Below are 15,047 nucleotides of genomic sequence, written 5' to 3'. Positions count from 1 at the left end.
GAAACCCGAAATCAGTGCAGCCTGGAAATCGGGAGTGGGTTACAGTCATCCAGGCGATCAATGCGGAAGGCTGGGCGATCCAGCCGTTCATTGTAGTTGCGGGCCAATATCACCTCGCCAACTGGTACCGAGAAAGCAACCTCCCAGGCGATTGGGCTATTGCGACGACTCAAAATGGCTGGACAGACAATAAGACAGGTCTTGAGTGGCTCAAGCACTTTGACCGGCACACAAAGGCCCGATCAACTGGTCGCTATCGTCTTCTGATCCTCGATGGGCATGAAAGTCACCACTCGGTTGACTTTGAGAAATATTGCGAAGCGAACCACATTATTACGCTTTGTATGCCGCCTCATTCGTCTCATCTACTTCAGCCTCTTGATGTCGGGTGCTTTGGGCCGCTTAAAAACGCGTACGGTCGAGAAATTGAGCAGTTGATCAGATGCTCGATTACCCACATTTCAAAGACTGACTTCTTTCCGGCTTTTTACGCCGCCCACCAAGCCGCTATGACGGAAAGTAATATCAAGGGAGGTTTTCGAGGGGCCGGGCTTGTTCCTTTGGACCCGGAAAGTGTCATATCAAAGCTTGATGTGCAGCTACGGACTCCAACACCCGTCGAGGAGGAGGCCAGCCTCCCCGACCCTTGGGTGCCCAAGACGCCAAAGACCGTCCTCGAGGCCACTTCTCAATCCGAATACCTTGAAAGACGAATCAGAAGGCACCAGGGCAGCTCTCCAGCATCTATTGTTGATGCGCTTAAGTCATTTTCTAAGGGAACGAAGGCAATAATGCATCAGATAGCATTATTGAAGTCTGAGAACCAGATCCTTCGACAGACAAATGAGACTCTTAGCAAGCGGCGCAGAGCAAAAAAAAACCGCCTACAGAATGGAGGGAAGATGACTGTAGATAAAGGAAGGGATGTAATTGATCAGAAGGATGTTGATGCGCAGTTAGTGGCCGAATCGTCGAGACATCGTGGTCAAGGAGGGTCGGCGCGACTGAAGGAAAGGCGTTGTGGAACATGCGGCAAGACTGGTCATAATGCAAGAACATGTCAGGTAGTTATTGCGATGTCTGGAGAAGAGTATAGCGATTATTTCTAATTGATTAGATGCTTTGTTGTGTATATATTTTAATTTCTAGATTGAGGGTGATAATTTTTGACCGGCAAGCTTGTTTGACCGGCATGCTTATCATGCACGTTAGTGCTAAGCAACAATTGGACAGGTTGTTGTACTCGCAAAGCCCATCTCAGCCGCCCCTCCAAGAGCAATTGGACAAGTCACTATATTGGCGAAGCCCGTTTCCATCGCCTAACCAGGACCGTCCCCAAGCACCAGCAAGCACTTATCAACCCAATTAAATCTGTCTTAAAGGGTGCAGCGAAAGAATACAGGCAGGCCTTCTTGGCGACTCTCAAGATGGAGCGTAGTGGCAAGGCGTTCCGTGATAAGCTTATTAAGGATGATGTGAAGACATACCGGGAAGGCCAACAGGAGCTAATTAGGACCTTTGTTAATTTCGCACATGGCAACGCTTCGGTTAACAAATCGATCGTTAACAAGGTTCAAGAGGAGGCAAATGAGAGTTTGACTGAACTCAGGTATGACATGGAATTGAAGAGGGACCTAAGCAGGTGATCGATGGCGCTTTCGACGAGATTAGAGAACTACCTATTAATCGCCGGCATACTCTTGCTCCAGTTTCCTATTGTAGGCGGTAGGTGTGTGCGATTGATTGATGGATGTTAATAGCATCCAACAGGATGAAAACTTAGCGGGTAGCCGAGGGAAAATGATCCTCCTGCTGTCTCTGAGAACCAATGTACGCAAGGTTTTGACCTTCTCCATATCGCCCACAGTGAATGGCTTTGCTTCTGCTCGGATCTCTCCCTCTCATATGGCGGGATAGACTAGGGCCGTGGGCATGAGCATTATTACCTCCCTCGTCGCGCGTGGCATGCAAGTTATGGTCGCAGACCTCCAAAGCCCCAAAGTCAACGGCTACTTCACTCTGGATGTAGGCCTGTGTGGATGGGGTGGTGCATCCGAGGGCCCTAGACTTGGTCAATCGACTTGGCGATGTTAGATTCTGCTAATGATTGGCAGGAAGATTCTCGCCCATTACTGCCCTTCTCATTGTATCTCGCCTCCCCAATACATGCCAATCACCTTACACAGTTCCTACAAAGAACAGCCCGGCGGATGTCTGGGGAATAGGAAGCAGTAATCACGTCTTACTCCGAGGAAACTCTTACGACCCAAGTTCGCCAGCTTAAGCACTCGCGTGTTCGTGTAGCTTAACGAACTGCAACAGCTATTAGCTCCTAGAGTTACACAGCTTCAACCACAACCAGTGTGAGGAGTCCTCTCTCCCAAGGTGATTTGCTTTTAGAATTAGTGAGGGGCCTCAGGCTATCGTGCTGGCACTAGGTCACTGGGCCACGACAACGAATCAACCATCAGGTCGGCCGCGGATCGTGAAGTCCGACACGCGGTGGCCTCGTCCATTAGCGCGACGACAGCCAATCTATTGAATCGAAAACGAGAAATAGAGAAGTTCGCCATCTACCTACCCTCGAAACCCCCAGACTATGTCCCTGGAACTGGCCCCCAGCTACAGCGCCCCCGCCTTGTCCCCACGCGAGACTCGAGAGCGTACATCATGGACCGCGTACTGCTGCCCTCGGCAGGGCCAGCCAGGGACCGAAAACCGCTACTGAAACGCATGAAGTACATGGTAGGCTGGCATCATTCTTCTTCGGCGTCCTTGCTAGTCCCAGCAATGGAAGTGCTCCACTATGTATCTCTACAAGCCCTTGAGGAGTGGGAGTACGAGATAGAGCTAGAGCTAGATGAGGAGCGGGTAAAGCGAGAGGAGAAGAATATGAAGACGAAGCAGCCTAAGGCCCGTGGAAGAGCGCTCATCAAGCATTAATCTGGCGTTGAGGCAGTTACAGTACCGTAGAACGAACCCATAAGTACGGGACAGCTGCAGAAGGGAGCTATGAGCATGCTGACGCCGATGAAGATGAGGTTGCGAGATTCAAAACGAATCTTAGATGTTAGTTTCATCTCAGCAGCTAGAACAAATGCAGCTTGTAGCATTAATGAATGTTGATGTTGAAGATGACTTTGATGAGGTGGTGCTTATTACTCGTGAACAGTATTATGGATGGGGATGCCAGCAAGAGATAGCTAGACAGACTTGATAAGTGTAATCCGCTAGGTATAGGTCATCAAAAACACTGATGTGTGCTTCACTTAGCATGCTTGGCTTGAAATAGTGAGTTGGTCCATTGTCCAGGAGACACTAACCATACATCGTTCAACTCTTCAGCGGATACATAGTATCCAAATCCACACCCTGCTCCTAGTGGTCAACTACCTTGACCAAGAGAATTCGGGTAGTCTTAGCAAACCAGGCCCTACGATTTCGCTCATATGCTGGTGGCATCCGTGGAGGTGTTTCCCACTGGCGTATTTCGAACTTTCAAGAAACCGTATCCCATTAATCTCTGAGTTTCTTGAGATAGCTCACCTCTCTCCCCTACAGCAGCTATAATAAATGTATATACACTAACGCACCTTAGTTCAGACATATCGCTCTATACTTTTGTCTCCTCTTACTAGGAATATGATACTGGTTGACAAATGGGGTGAGCATATGGCTCATTATTTATTGACCCTCCACCGTGGTCCTTTTATACCGACACGTCAGTATTTTATTTGGCCACTTCGACTGTCTTCGCATGCAAGCATTAGAAGAGGGAAAGACATTTTTAGTACATACAAGAAGTGAAGACCATTGCAGAGAATCAGAGGAGGCGGAGTGGTGTAGGGTAAACGGTGCGTGTTTACCCTGAGTCGAGCCATTCGTATCGTCAGTAATATACCTTCTTACCGTCGTTAGATTAGCAGAGCCGTAAAGACGGACGGGGTAGATGTAAACACACAAGCCTGACCGCGTCTCTGCATATCCTGAGAAACGAAAAGTGTTCCTCCTCAACGCGACTGTCATTCCGTGTCATTGTCCAAGCTGGGAACCGGTTCTGTACCCAGCAACGCTCTTCTCTTATACGTCGTGACAAGTCTTGTCAAGTGGCTATACCCCGCTAACCATCCACCGGCGGCATCAAGACGGTAGTGTTTGTCGAGATGATGGTCATCATGCCCGAAGTTCATTCTGACGCTGGACGACACATCGAATACATCGAACCGCCATCCAACGTCATCACAGGACTGCACCTCAATTTCGTCACACAACCCTTGTGTCTTCTTGCCTCTGTTCGACCAAGCTTAGCGTCGAACTGTTTCTCCTGCGCCTCGATCCATCTCGCGAATACAAAACTCTGATTTGGTGTATTATCTGCTTCGCTGTGTTTTCAGCAATGGGGAACTTCTGTATGACAGCACACCCTCCTTGTGCAAGGAACACAACTTGCTAATAGGACATAGTAATGGCCTTTTTCCAATGCCAGCCTCTAGCACTGACGTGGAACTCATTCATCAAAGGAGAGTGTATACCGCCCGCGAACTTGAGGTTTGCCGCCCTTTTCAATTCTGGTAGGCGGGCCCTTCATCAAGAAGTTTTCTATCGTGCTGCAACTCATTAGCTCAGTCATCTCTATCGTAACCGATCTTCTCTTTGCCCTCCTCCCCATTCCACCGCTTTAGAATCTGCGGATGAACTGGAGGATTAAAGCTGCCGTCTCAGGCCTTCTTTCTCTTGGTATATTGTAACTCTGTTCTCAATTTTCGAAGGTCAACTCTGAACGTGCAGTACAACGATATCGGCCATTGTAAAAATCATGACTACGGTCGAGATCTGTACTGCTATAGTGGCTGCCTGTATCCCTTGTCTAAAACCCCCTTTTTAGGCCGTGCTGGCCACTTCATCCGTCTATAACGGTTCCATAAATCCACATGTTGAATATAGCCTCAATCCTCCAAGCATTCCCCATAGACCAGACACAGCTTCCAGCGACGTAAAGTTATGTAGCTAGGTCCCTAGCAAGATATATGTTAGCACCGCGTCGAATTCAGCCTAGTTCATCCTTTCACAGGATGATGATAACGATTGGTAGAGTGGAAAACAACATAGATCTCGATACCTGTTCAGGGTGGTCAACGCGACCAACAGCGAGATCCTATATCATGGGTGTAGAGAAGCTCTGGACAGAGGCGCCAGTAACAATACAATACTACTCTAGCAATCTAACCATGTCTTCACTAAATAAATCCATATCCGCATATCTGCGTCCTACAATGCTTTTAGACTCAAAACTAAGGAACGAGAAGGACTTATGAGGCTGAATAGTACATGCTGTTTGACGAAGTGTACGGACAGGACGTCATGGTCTGGCTGGGCTGGCAGACCGTGGTGGAGTACTAAGGTGAACAGAACTCTCTTCAGGCCACCGCCGTTTCCGTGAGAGATCTTCGCGCCCAAACTTCGTCACCATGCGAACTCGTCGGAGGCGATCAACACCTTTTCCGGGGCGGTCCTATCTCTGGCTCGTCCCCTGGCTCATCTTCTGACTGGCTCTCTGTATTAGAACATCCATGCTCTTGTAAGTCCTGAGTCAATAGCTCCCACTTCTGCTCCTTGTTGAATCTTCTGGTCCTCACAAGACATGGCGTTTCGCGGGCAGGTGAGGGACAAGAGGCAGATGGTAAAGTCACCTAGACTTCATTTCGGGCCGTACGGGTTGCGGCGATGCGCGTGGCGGCGACTTGAGGGTTGTTTTGCCTAGAGGTTACTTGCTGTCAATTCGCCCCTCAAAGCAGCGATTGGACGTTAATATAACAATAGGACCAGGAAAAAGAACGAACTCGGATTGCACTTCGGCCCTGCGGCATAAGCTTGGAATCAGCGGACTGCAACCTCTGGGGGAAACATGAAGTATCCGATATAGTGGTACATAAGACACGGAGTGTCGAATCTAGATATGGATTGGCACATTCCCAGGATATGTAATCGAACCTTCTTCTATCCAACAAGAACAACATACTCATACGAGCATCATATGCTACGAGCCAGAAAGTACTCTCGGGTATCCATGACTTTCATAGCGTGTCGGCCCTCGACGTCGGGGGTGGACTCTAGTGATTCTGGGTGCGCAAGCAAGTTGGTCAGATACGTGGATTCGTCCTTGCTTGCGGCATTATGGCTACAAGGGTGTGGGAAAAGGGAAGGATGGCAAGGAGACGTGACATGGTTTGTTCGGATCAATGCAACCGAAGCATTCAGTGATTTTGAGCTCTCGCAGACAAACAAATCGGGATGGAGAGATGAAGACTGGAAGAAATGGCGACTTGGGTGCGATGAGAGGCGCAAGCTTGGGTAGGAGCGGGACCTGCGCGAACGGAAAACGCCTCTTCACTTGGTCCACACTACACACAGTGGTAAACCTGCCTAGTTACAAGGACACGGATGAGTACACATGTATATCCCTCACCCCTCCCCACAGTGTCACTATTTCAGACTCCGTACGAAGTAGCGATTCCTGACTGAGCTGGCTCCGAGTGTAGGCTCGAGCTAGGAGACAGCCAAACCTAAAGAGAGGAGATTACTCTCTGTGATACGACGATTCCGACCATCCAAATGGGATGGGGCCCACTCCAGGTCTACCCTCGTGGCCTTGTACCCTCTGCTCCTGCAGCCCGCTGTCCCGTGACTTCCTCGCATGCGAGCAAGCACAGCCACGGCGAGCTGATTAGTCTAGGCTTTAGAGGATGGACCCAATGGGTTGCGTCTCTACTAGGGTATGGCCAAGACTCGTGTAGGGGAGCCTACCGAGTCATTGCCCTATGAGTGTAGGAAGAAGAAGGGAAGGAGAGCGGGCTAAGGGGCCGATGGAGTATCTTCTGGAAGTACGGAGGAGACCACCTTGATCACCAGCATCATGTAGTAGTTAGTATTGAGATCCCCTGGATAGTGATGAGTTTAGTGGCGTTGCTGCTAAGTGGCACCATCCCACTCCTTCGCTAGTCCTTGCCGAATACGGCACGCTGATTGCTGCTGACCCGTCGTCACCATCGTAAAGGAGATCGTCCCTGGCTGTCACTCACTGCCAAGATTCGCAATCAAGTCTCCATTCATCTTATTGCAAGCTCATTGCATTCATAAAGGCTGTTGGCCTCGGACGAAACAATATGGTATCCTCATTTCCCTGATGATAATGATGACTCAAGACTGACCATTCTCGTAGAACAGTCCACCAACTCCAAAACCTTGGGTCCTTGGATTCGTGTCAAAAGCAGGAAGTATTCCTGAACAGATTATGGAGGAGCTGAAGTTGTTCCCAAGCGTTTTAGTTTGTGACGACCAGGTCAATGACAAAGTGCGAGTCTCTCTAGCTCTAGAAGCTATAGTTGAACTCGAGAGCGACGGTTTCACTATTAAGCCAGTCACAGCGACCGAGACCGTTACGTAAAGGAGCACCGAGGGGAACGAAGATGTAGGTGGCTAGGATGTCTACATGGTCGGCGAAAAGTCAGGGGGGCAACGACAATGTCAAGATAATATCTGTTCTTTGAAGTCGCTGCATAGAACAAGATAATCATCGTCCTATGCGACGGCGGTGATGCCCTTAAGTTTGTCAAGTACATGAGCAGGAGCATTAAGAGTGACTGCGGGAATCTTTTCGGCGTGTTGAGATGGCTAGGGTACAGGGAAATCCCCATCCTCGACGCTGGTCCACTCTCCAGGATCGCGTCGGATAAACTTGATATGCCTTTCTACCCTGAGGCCGAAAGCCTTGGATAGCTCGCCATGATGCTACTCCTATCTAACTGCTTGGTCGAAGCAGGGGCATGCTGCCTCTATCTAACTACTTTTGTTGAAATAGGGAGAAAGCTAACTTGCCAACCAAGCTGGGGCATTAGGTGGGCCAGATTCCTTCAGAAGGGGGGGGGGGGGGGTTGATGTAATGACACTGTGGGGACGGGGTGAACAATACGGACTCCCAGTCAGGGATCTGCTGGTTGAAGTCAAGGCACAGGGGGCTGCGACCAAAACTAAGCGTCGGAATGCTCGGTACAGAGGGTCTGACGGCGTGAAAGAAGGCGTTTATGTCGACGACCCTTGGGAGGGTGTGTGGTCTCGTAAGGAACCTGGCACAGCCGCCTCATACATCTGCGTATGTACTAATTCGGGTCATCATTTGCCATACTGCTTCGAATACACCCCTGTAGACTAAACAGGGATGGGTACAAGCCTGCATACCGGCCGTCAGCTATTTGGTGGGTGGGGTGGACTTGGTGACCAAAGAAGACGCGTTTTCAGCTCGCGTGGGGTCCAAAATATCCCGCTCCCACGCAAGCTTGCGTTCCACATCACACCCATCCCGGCATTTCCACCCAGCCTCGATCCCTCCCTTTCGATTTGCTTATCCATACGAGAGTAAATGAACGGCCAACAGAACGGTAACAAGGATCAAGTCCGAAGAACGATACCCACCACGCTACCCTACCCCACTGCTTTCGAGTCGATGCAAGCCACCGTTGTCCATTGCCTATCGTACCTAGTTATCTCTTCTCTCGCAGGCACCTACTGAGGCAAGCTCGTGCTAGAGAGCAGCTTATTCCCCACCTCCCCACTTCACCAAAAGCCCTTGTATCGCGTCGAGTGTGCGAATAAGCCCACTCCTTCCTATCCACACGCATGGAGCCGCCTGGAGCCAATCAAGGCCTCACAGACCACATACCCGAATCTCACTTTACAAATGAGGTCACATACCCCTATTGACACACTTCATCGTCATCCCCCCTGTTGGCACACTTTACAAATCGGGTCATATATCCCTGTTGACACCTTTTACGAATCTGTCCAAGGGTGGGCTGGTACCCACAGACCACTAGGATGATGTTCCCTGTCGCCTTCTAATGGAGCACGCTTCCGATAAACCAAGAAGCTCTAATTCACCGCTGTTGGGTATCGTGGAGACCTTGAAACTGATAGTCACAACTACCAGCCATGTGTGGGGTAACGGAGGTGGCATGTCTTCCTTCGAATTCTCGATTGGGCCATCTGGGCTAATTCAGTTCCTTGACGGGGTATGTAGAGTTACGCCGACTGGTATTCCACTCTTGCCTTTGAAACCATGGATAGTCAACGCCAGTCAACCAAGTGCTTCCGTCAGTTTCATCTCGCCATGACTGGGAGGTAGCCTGCTGTGTATCATGCTTTCCATCTGTGCATCCTCCATAGTCGTCCTGTGACACAGCGAGTGAATGCCGTATTGTAAAAACTAGCACAGAGACTGTTTGGTTCGACCTCATCCATCGCACTGCGTCCATGAAACCCTCCCACATATCCTAAGGAAGTAGCCTGATTGATAGCATCTGGGTCGCGCACAACTGCAACGATGATTGGCCGTCCTTTATCTGAACCTAGGGAACCAACGTGAAACTTGGTCATGGCTGGTGTTGTTGGAGTCGACAGATAGGACGGCTTTGTGGTGGGAACTGTAGGAGATGTTGCGTATGAAGACAGCTCGATCTCCGGTACATCTATTAGACCTTCTTCTACCCCTCTGCTACCTCCGCCTCCGCGTTTACGGGAAGCAGGTCTGGTCTTGGTAGTGGCGGAGGGACGTTCCTGGACGAAAACGGGTCTTGGTGAAGGCTCTCAATGCGCCTGAGAAAGATATCTTGTGAGAGGCGATGCGCTACCTCGAACTCGTCGTCCACCGTGTCGATGGGGCGGTTGAGACGCGAGGAGGAGTCGTGAACTCAGTTGCTGGTGGCCAAACCGTAGGGAAAACCCCTGCTTCCGAACCTCTACCCCCATGATGTCAAACGGGATAAGCCTGGGACTGGCGCCCGTCGTTGACTACGTCTTCCAGTAGAGCTGGCGTGACTAACGACGCTCACCACGTACTAGGAAGGTGTTAGACGGTTCATTCAGCTACCACCTTGCACCCACGACAGTGTGTCTACTAAATTATAAGCCATGCAACTCTCCACTTTGGGGCTAGTGCTCACAGGGGCTGTTATAGTGAACGATAGGGACCCCATTTAGACGCATTGAGGGACGGAAGCTGTGCCGAATCCCCAAAAGACACCAAACCTACAGTGCTGAGATCACTTGACAGATCTCTCAATCGGCCAACGTATAAAGTTAACTAAAGGGCATTGTATGTGATACCGCCAAACTCAACGACGTAGGCTCACTATGCCACCCGTTTAGTGTTTATTCCCGCTTCTCTTTAACATGAAAAAATCACGAGGTAAGGTCAAAGCCATCTAGGTTATAGGATATCGATTCGGTCTACTAATTTCACCAACAGTCGCGCGGTTTTGTACGTGGACAGCCATTTTATGGATATATCACAACCCCGGGCCTCGTCTACAATCGCAGTGTGTCTGGAACCGACAACAGCTCTCTGCCAGCTATCGGGACGGGGGCGAGTTCAACTGTTTCAACGTTAGCCTTCCTAATATTACCATCTATGCCACTGGCGGCACCATTGCCGGCTCCGCCAGCTCGGCTGACCAGACCACGGGGTACCAGGCCGGCTCACTAGGTGTCCAGGCCCTCATCGATGCCGTGCCTCAGCTATGCAACGTCGCCAACGTGCGCGGCGTTCAGGTTTTTAATATCGACAGCATAAACATGAACTCAAGCATGCTGCTACTGCTGAGCCAGGGGATCCAGGACGACCTCGACAGCCCCTACACCCAGGGCGCCGTCGTGACGCACGGCACCGACACCCTCGAAGAGTCAGCTTTCTTCCTCGATCTCACTATCCAGAGCGACAAGCCCATCGTGGTAACAGGTTCGATGCGCCCAGCCACGGCTATTAGCGCTGATGGTCCCATGAACCTTCTCTCTTCCGTCACCGTGGCCGCCAGCGATAACGCCCGAGGCCGAGGGGTCATGATTGTGCTAAATGACCGTATTGGATCCGCTCGGTTCATGTCCAAATCGAACGCGAACCAGCTAGACGCGTTCCAGTCGGCAGACGGGGGCTTCCTGGGTGGTTTTGTCAACACCCAGCCCATATTTTACGACCCACCGTCTCGGCCGCCAGGCCACCACCACTTTGACGTGCGCCGCGTCCGACGATGGCGTGGCGAGGATGTCAAGCTCCCGCAGGTGGACGTGCTCTACGCGCATCAGGACCTTAATGTCGGCCTATTCCAGGCGGCTATCGACTTGGGGGCAAAGGGCATCGTGCTCGCGGGCTTCGGCGCGGGCTACTGGACCGACTCAGGGTCCGTGGAGATCCGGCGCGCGCTGCAGGATACTGACATCCCTGTCATCGTGAGCCGGCGGACGGGCTGGGGATTCGCGAACAGTAACGGCGTCGAAGGTGGAATCGGTGCAGGCTTGTTAAATCCTCAAAAGGCGCGCATACAACTACAGCTGGCCCTGGGGACGGAACTGGAGACGGAGGCCATTCGAACTATCTTTGAGCATCGTAGAGCCATGTTTGGAACAAGGTCTTAGCCACAAATGCTAGGGTGGAGGGGGCTCTCTTTTCCTGCCATTTTCACCGCTCCCTAGGTTGCCCCAGGCATTCCCGGTCAGTCTCCGTAGCACAAGACTACGACTTGGCCCCGCGTGTGTTTGGCCTAGCATATTGGGTCGAATCCGTGGAGTCACTGGCTTCGTTACCTCGCTCCAGTCTTACACCATTTCGAGTCGTGGATCTGGTCTCGTGGTTGATGACGTGAATCGTGAGGGAGAACTGAGGAGGGAACCTTAAGAAGCTCTGGGAGACTGCAAGACTGGAAGACCGGGAGACCGGGGAGACACCAAAGTTACCGAGCGTGACGCTTGAACTAACATCAAGTACAGTTCCCACCCTCTGATCTTTCGAATCTGTCGCCTGTTGTCCGAGGTGGCTTGCTGCGTGTCGAATGGTCTCTTAGCGCCAAAGACCCTAGTTGAACTCGCGCCAGGAATCTTTAACTCAATGGGAACGGCGCACCATCAACACATTTCCGCACTTGATTGAACATTGATTAATAGGAGTTAGTGGGCCCGAAGTTCCACTCTCATCGGCTCATCGTGAAGGGCCCACAGTGCAGACCCCAGATCGTATTCCCCCTCTGGTCCCGCTCTGTGGTCCTGGGCGCATGCCACAACCCCCAGCAAGCGTTATGCACCCTATCGCATCAACTGAGCGAAGGGCTTGGGTACGTCATGTGTGGCAGTGATAGGCTCTACGTTGGTCGTCGTGCTTATGTCATGTTCTAGTGCCAGGGGATTGGGCAGAAAAGGGGTCAGTGCAATCGTCGCCTTAAAATTCCCTGTCAATTGATTTCGATTGACGGTCGTTAGAGTAGAGGGTGGCTTCCCTGAACTACATAGTACAGACTAAGGCAACGATGACAGCATAAGTACACACGGCTGCCGGTGGCCTCCAGTTTCAATTTACATCCACTTCTTCAATCTTATTCTCTACGTGCCTAACGGCTGCATTTCTTTCCTACGTCTTTCCTGCCAGCCGTACCATCAATCATGGCGACGGCTGCCCTGACGAACCTTCTTGACTTCGTCCCATTTTGGATCAAACGAGTGGAGACCGAGATTGAACAGCACCAGGCCAGGCTAGCCGCTGTTGCTGCCGCTGATGGCGAGAACCTTGAGACCACGCTCTTTCACCACAAAGAGTCGGCCGGCCCTCTCGCGACGCTCGTGAATACGCCCGAGATTGTCGCCCTGTATGACCCCAGCGACAAGGACCAAGCCAAGCTGGTTGCTATTGCTGCCACCGATGGCAAGAAGTACGAGACCGCGTCTCTTCGCAAACGCTCGACCGACTCTCTCGCGACACTCGTGAATACACCCGAGATTGTCGCCCTGGACGATCCCAGCGACAAGGAGGAAGAACAGAACCCCACTTTCCAGCAATGCCCTTCCGCAGGGAAACAGTCTCAGGGGGGCATCGAAAGGGAGTGGCAACAGACCAAAACTAGGCAACGATCGCCGTCAATGATTGCGTTGGCTGAGGGCACTCCCAGGACCTATGGAACAGGGAACCGGACCCAGGTTTACTACGATAGCCTTGGGCAGAGCTACTTCCATGATATCCATCAATTCGCGTCATTTATTGGATGTCTTATACGCAAGGCTAAGACAGCTGTTATAACCGACCACTTCAAGCGACTAGCTAAGATGGATGTATCCGAGGAGGGCAAGAATGGCGAGAACGACCTTGAGGCTTTCCATTCACAACGGCAGATGACCCCATGGAGATCTAGGCTGATGGAATTATCGCGACAACCAAGTTTCGGTCCTGGCCGAGACAATGACCAACTTCTACGCGTGTATTATGGGCTGGGGGATGAAATCGATAAATTGGGAAGAATGTGTGAGGGCGGTGCCTACAGGTTGTTACGAGATGGTGAATGCAGCAGAGAGATCACACACATACTCAACCTGCTTGTCAAACTCCTAAAAATGACCAATGAGGAGATGGAGCTTGTGAAACGCGAGGAGCCTGAATTTGCCAAGGAGGCGGGCGAGCTGAGCAAGGTATGCACGAGCCGGCACATCCTCATGCGAGGAGACTGTGATGATCGCGATGGGGAGCTTTCCAGGCTTGAAGCTGCCGAATCCACAATCGACCCAAGTGCAACCCCCGAGGTCGCAGACATCAACGAAGCTGGCGAGGGAGCCAATGTTAGTTCGAAGAGGCTCAAGCTTCTGTACCAGCGAACCATGCAGAATCGCAGACCGCCTGGTCTCTAGGTCGACGACAACACCATTGAAGGCGCGAGGGGAACTGAGACCAAAGGGGGTGATTTAACTTACTATACGGCAAGAGACATCAAAATATTACTATATTCAGATAGACAAGAAGCTAGAGTATCTGAGTAAAAGTTGATAGATTGAGAACAAAGAGATTGAGCAACGCGATCTGTTGATATTTCGTCGAAATTATGTAGAACTCTAACTTTAGATAATAAAATTGCTTCGCATATATATTCCTACTGTGCGCTCAGCTGTGGGGTGTATGACATTATGCTCTCTGGGCTCTGGATCAGCATCGCCCAGGGGCGGTTACTGAGGTGTTGGCGCTCGCGGCATGCAGCTGAAGTCATCTGTTCATAGTCGTTGGCCAAGAACTTGCGGTTGGAGCTCACTACAAATGTCATTGCCCCTTCAGAAGAGTTAGTAGTGAGAACTAACAAAAGACTACATGATATCTTACCAATATTGCCTACACACGATGGTAGGTAAACACCTCCTTTCAGTCTCGATGTCTTTGGGGCACCACGACTCCACAAGGTGGTAGTGGTGTTAGCAGCTTAGTTCTTTCTAGGTTTATGTCAGCCTATCCTACTAGGTTCACAAAAGCACCCTTACGTATATATAGTTACACATGATCGTATATCTTTCGCAAGAGGGAATGGAGAGATAAACCGTAGAAATTGAGAGGTGGTGGCGATTGTTGCCTCCTTTATGATCGCGATAACAATGATCAACTAGGCGAGGAGCGTGCCGTCTGAAGTAGACTCTAATGGACTGTTGGCGCCACTAAAGCTGCCACACTGGACTCATCACCGTTCCAGGGCCCCAATACCCCGTCGTCCGTTCGCCCCCCAAACCACATGACACCAATAGCGAAGCTGACTTCTCTCCACCCTCGGAGATTCTGTTACGGTACAAATACAGCCTCATGGGAGATCCGTCTAGCCGGATGCCTCGGGTGGATGTTCACCAGGGGAGTCACTCCAGGGCTCCCCTACGCCAAGTCTGACCGTACTGCGTGTTGGGAGTTAACTCGTGTTGCCTGGCCCCTAGCTTCGGAAACCCTGCCATGCCTGTCCGTTTGCGCGCGCATATGAAAAGTATCACAGGATCACATATATTGGACTTAAAATACTCACACAGGAAAAACAAAGGCGCTGGAGCTAACTGGCGTGATTGTAGACCGATAATATACCGCATAGGAAGTAGGGATGTGCACGTATGGGGACGAAGGCGTTGACAGCACATCGCCGAGGGTGTTCAATGTAACGACTCGTGGCAATTGATCCAAGGTATCCGTAAAGTGTTATTATGTAAAGGCGGGAAAAATC

At 51.0% G+C, this 15,047-nt stretch overlaps 6 protein-coding genes across 6 annotated transcripts; 3 read left to right on the top strand and 3 right to left on the bottom strand.

Moving 5' to 3' along the window:
• Positions 1-2,598: 2,598 nt before the first annotated feature.
• Positions 2,599-2,943, top strand: BGZ61DRAFT_364137 (uncharacterized protein; the record flags this gene model as incomplete). Its single annotated transcript, XM_046241492.1, has 1 exon — positions 2,599-2,943. A coding segment is annotated over one exon (345 nt), but the record flags the coding sequence as incomplete, so codon positions are not given.
• A 4,378-nt stretch (positions 2,944-7,321) lies between these two features.
• BGZ61DRAFT_115864 (uncharacterized protein) lies at positions 7,322-7,820 on the bottom strand. Its single transcript, XM_046236991.1, has one exon. It carries the CDS (start codon positions 7,692-7,694, stop codon positions 7,437-7,439), a length of 258 nt encoding a protein of 85 aa, XP_046098342.1. The 5' UTR covers positions 7,695-7,820; the 3' UTR covers positions 7,322-7,436.
• Positions 7,821-8,945: 1,125 nt separating this feature from the next.
• BGZ61DRAFT_460678 (uncharacterized protein) lies at positions 8,946-9,784 on the bottom strand. The gene has a single exon (XM_046247053.1). The coding sequence runs from the start codon at positions 9,321-9,323 to the stop codon at positions 9,045-9,047; it is 279 nt and encodes a 92-aa protein (XP_046098341.1). The 5' UTR covers positions 9,324-9,784; the 3' UTR covers positions 8,946-9,044.
• Positions 9,785-10,173: 389 nt separating this feature from the next.
• Positions 10,174-11,944, top strand: BGZ61DRAFT_399744 (Asparaginase/glutaminase). The gene is made up of 2 exons (XM_046243016.1): positions 10,174-10,240; positions 10,301-11,944. The coding sequence occupies exons 1-2, from the start codon at positions 10,225-10,227 to the stop codon at positions 11,461-11,463; spliced, it is 1,179 nt and encodes a 392-aa protein (XP_046098340.1). The 5' UTR covers positions 10,174-10,224; the 3' UTR covers positions 11,464-11,944.
• Positions 11,945-12,329: 385 nt separating this feature from the next.
• On the top strand, positions 12,330-14,040 carry BGZ61DRAFT_460676 (uncharacterized protein). The gene has a single exon (XM_046247052.1). The coding sequence runs from the start codon at positions 12,481-12,483 to the stop codon at positions 13,711-13,713; it is 1,233 nt and encodes a 410-aa protein (XP_046098339.1). The 5' UTR covers positions 12,330-12,480; the 3' UTR covers positions 13,714-14,040.
• On the bottom strand, positions 13,953-14,265 carry BGZ61DRAFT_364192 (uncharacterized protein; the record flags this gene model as incomplete). Its single annotated transcript, XM_046241499.1, has 3 exons — positions 13,953-14,056; positions 14,109-14,125; positions 14,177-14,265. Coding segments are annotated over 3 exons (210 nt in total), but the record flags the coding sequence as incomplete, so codon positions are not given.
• Positions 14,266-15,047: the final 782 nt, after the last annotated feature.

Source organism: Ilyonectria robusta (genome assembly GCF_021365365.1).
Source record: "Ilyonectria robusta strain PMI_751 chromosome Unknown BGZ61scaffold_25, whole genome shotgun sequence".
NCBI classification, from domain to species: domain Eukaryota; kingdom Fungi; phylum Ascomycota; class Sordariomycetes; order Hypocreales; family Nectriaceae; genus Ilyonectria; species Ilyonectria robusta.
The sequence above is the reverse complement of the archived record's forward strand: the minus strand, read 5'-3'. Positions and strand labels throughout refer to the sequence as shown.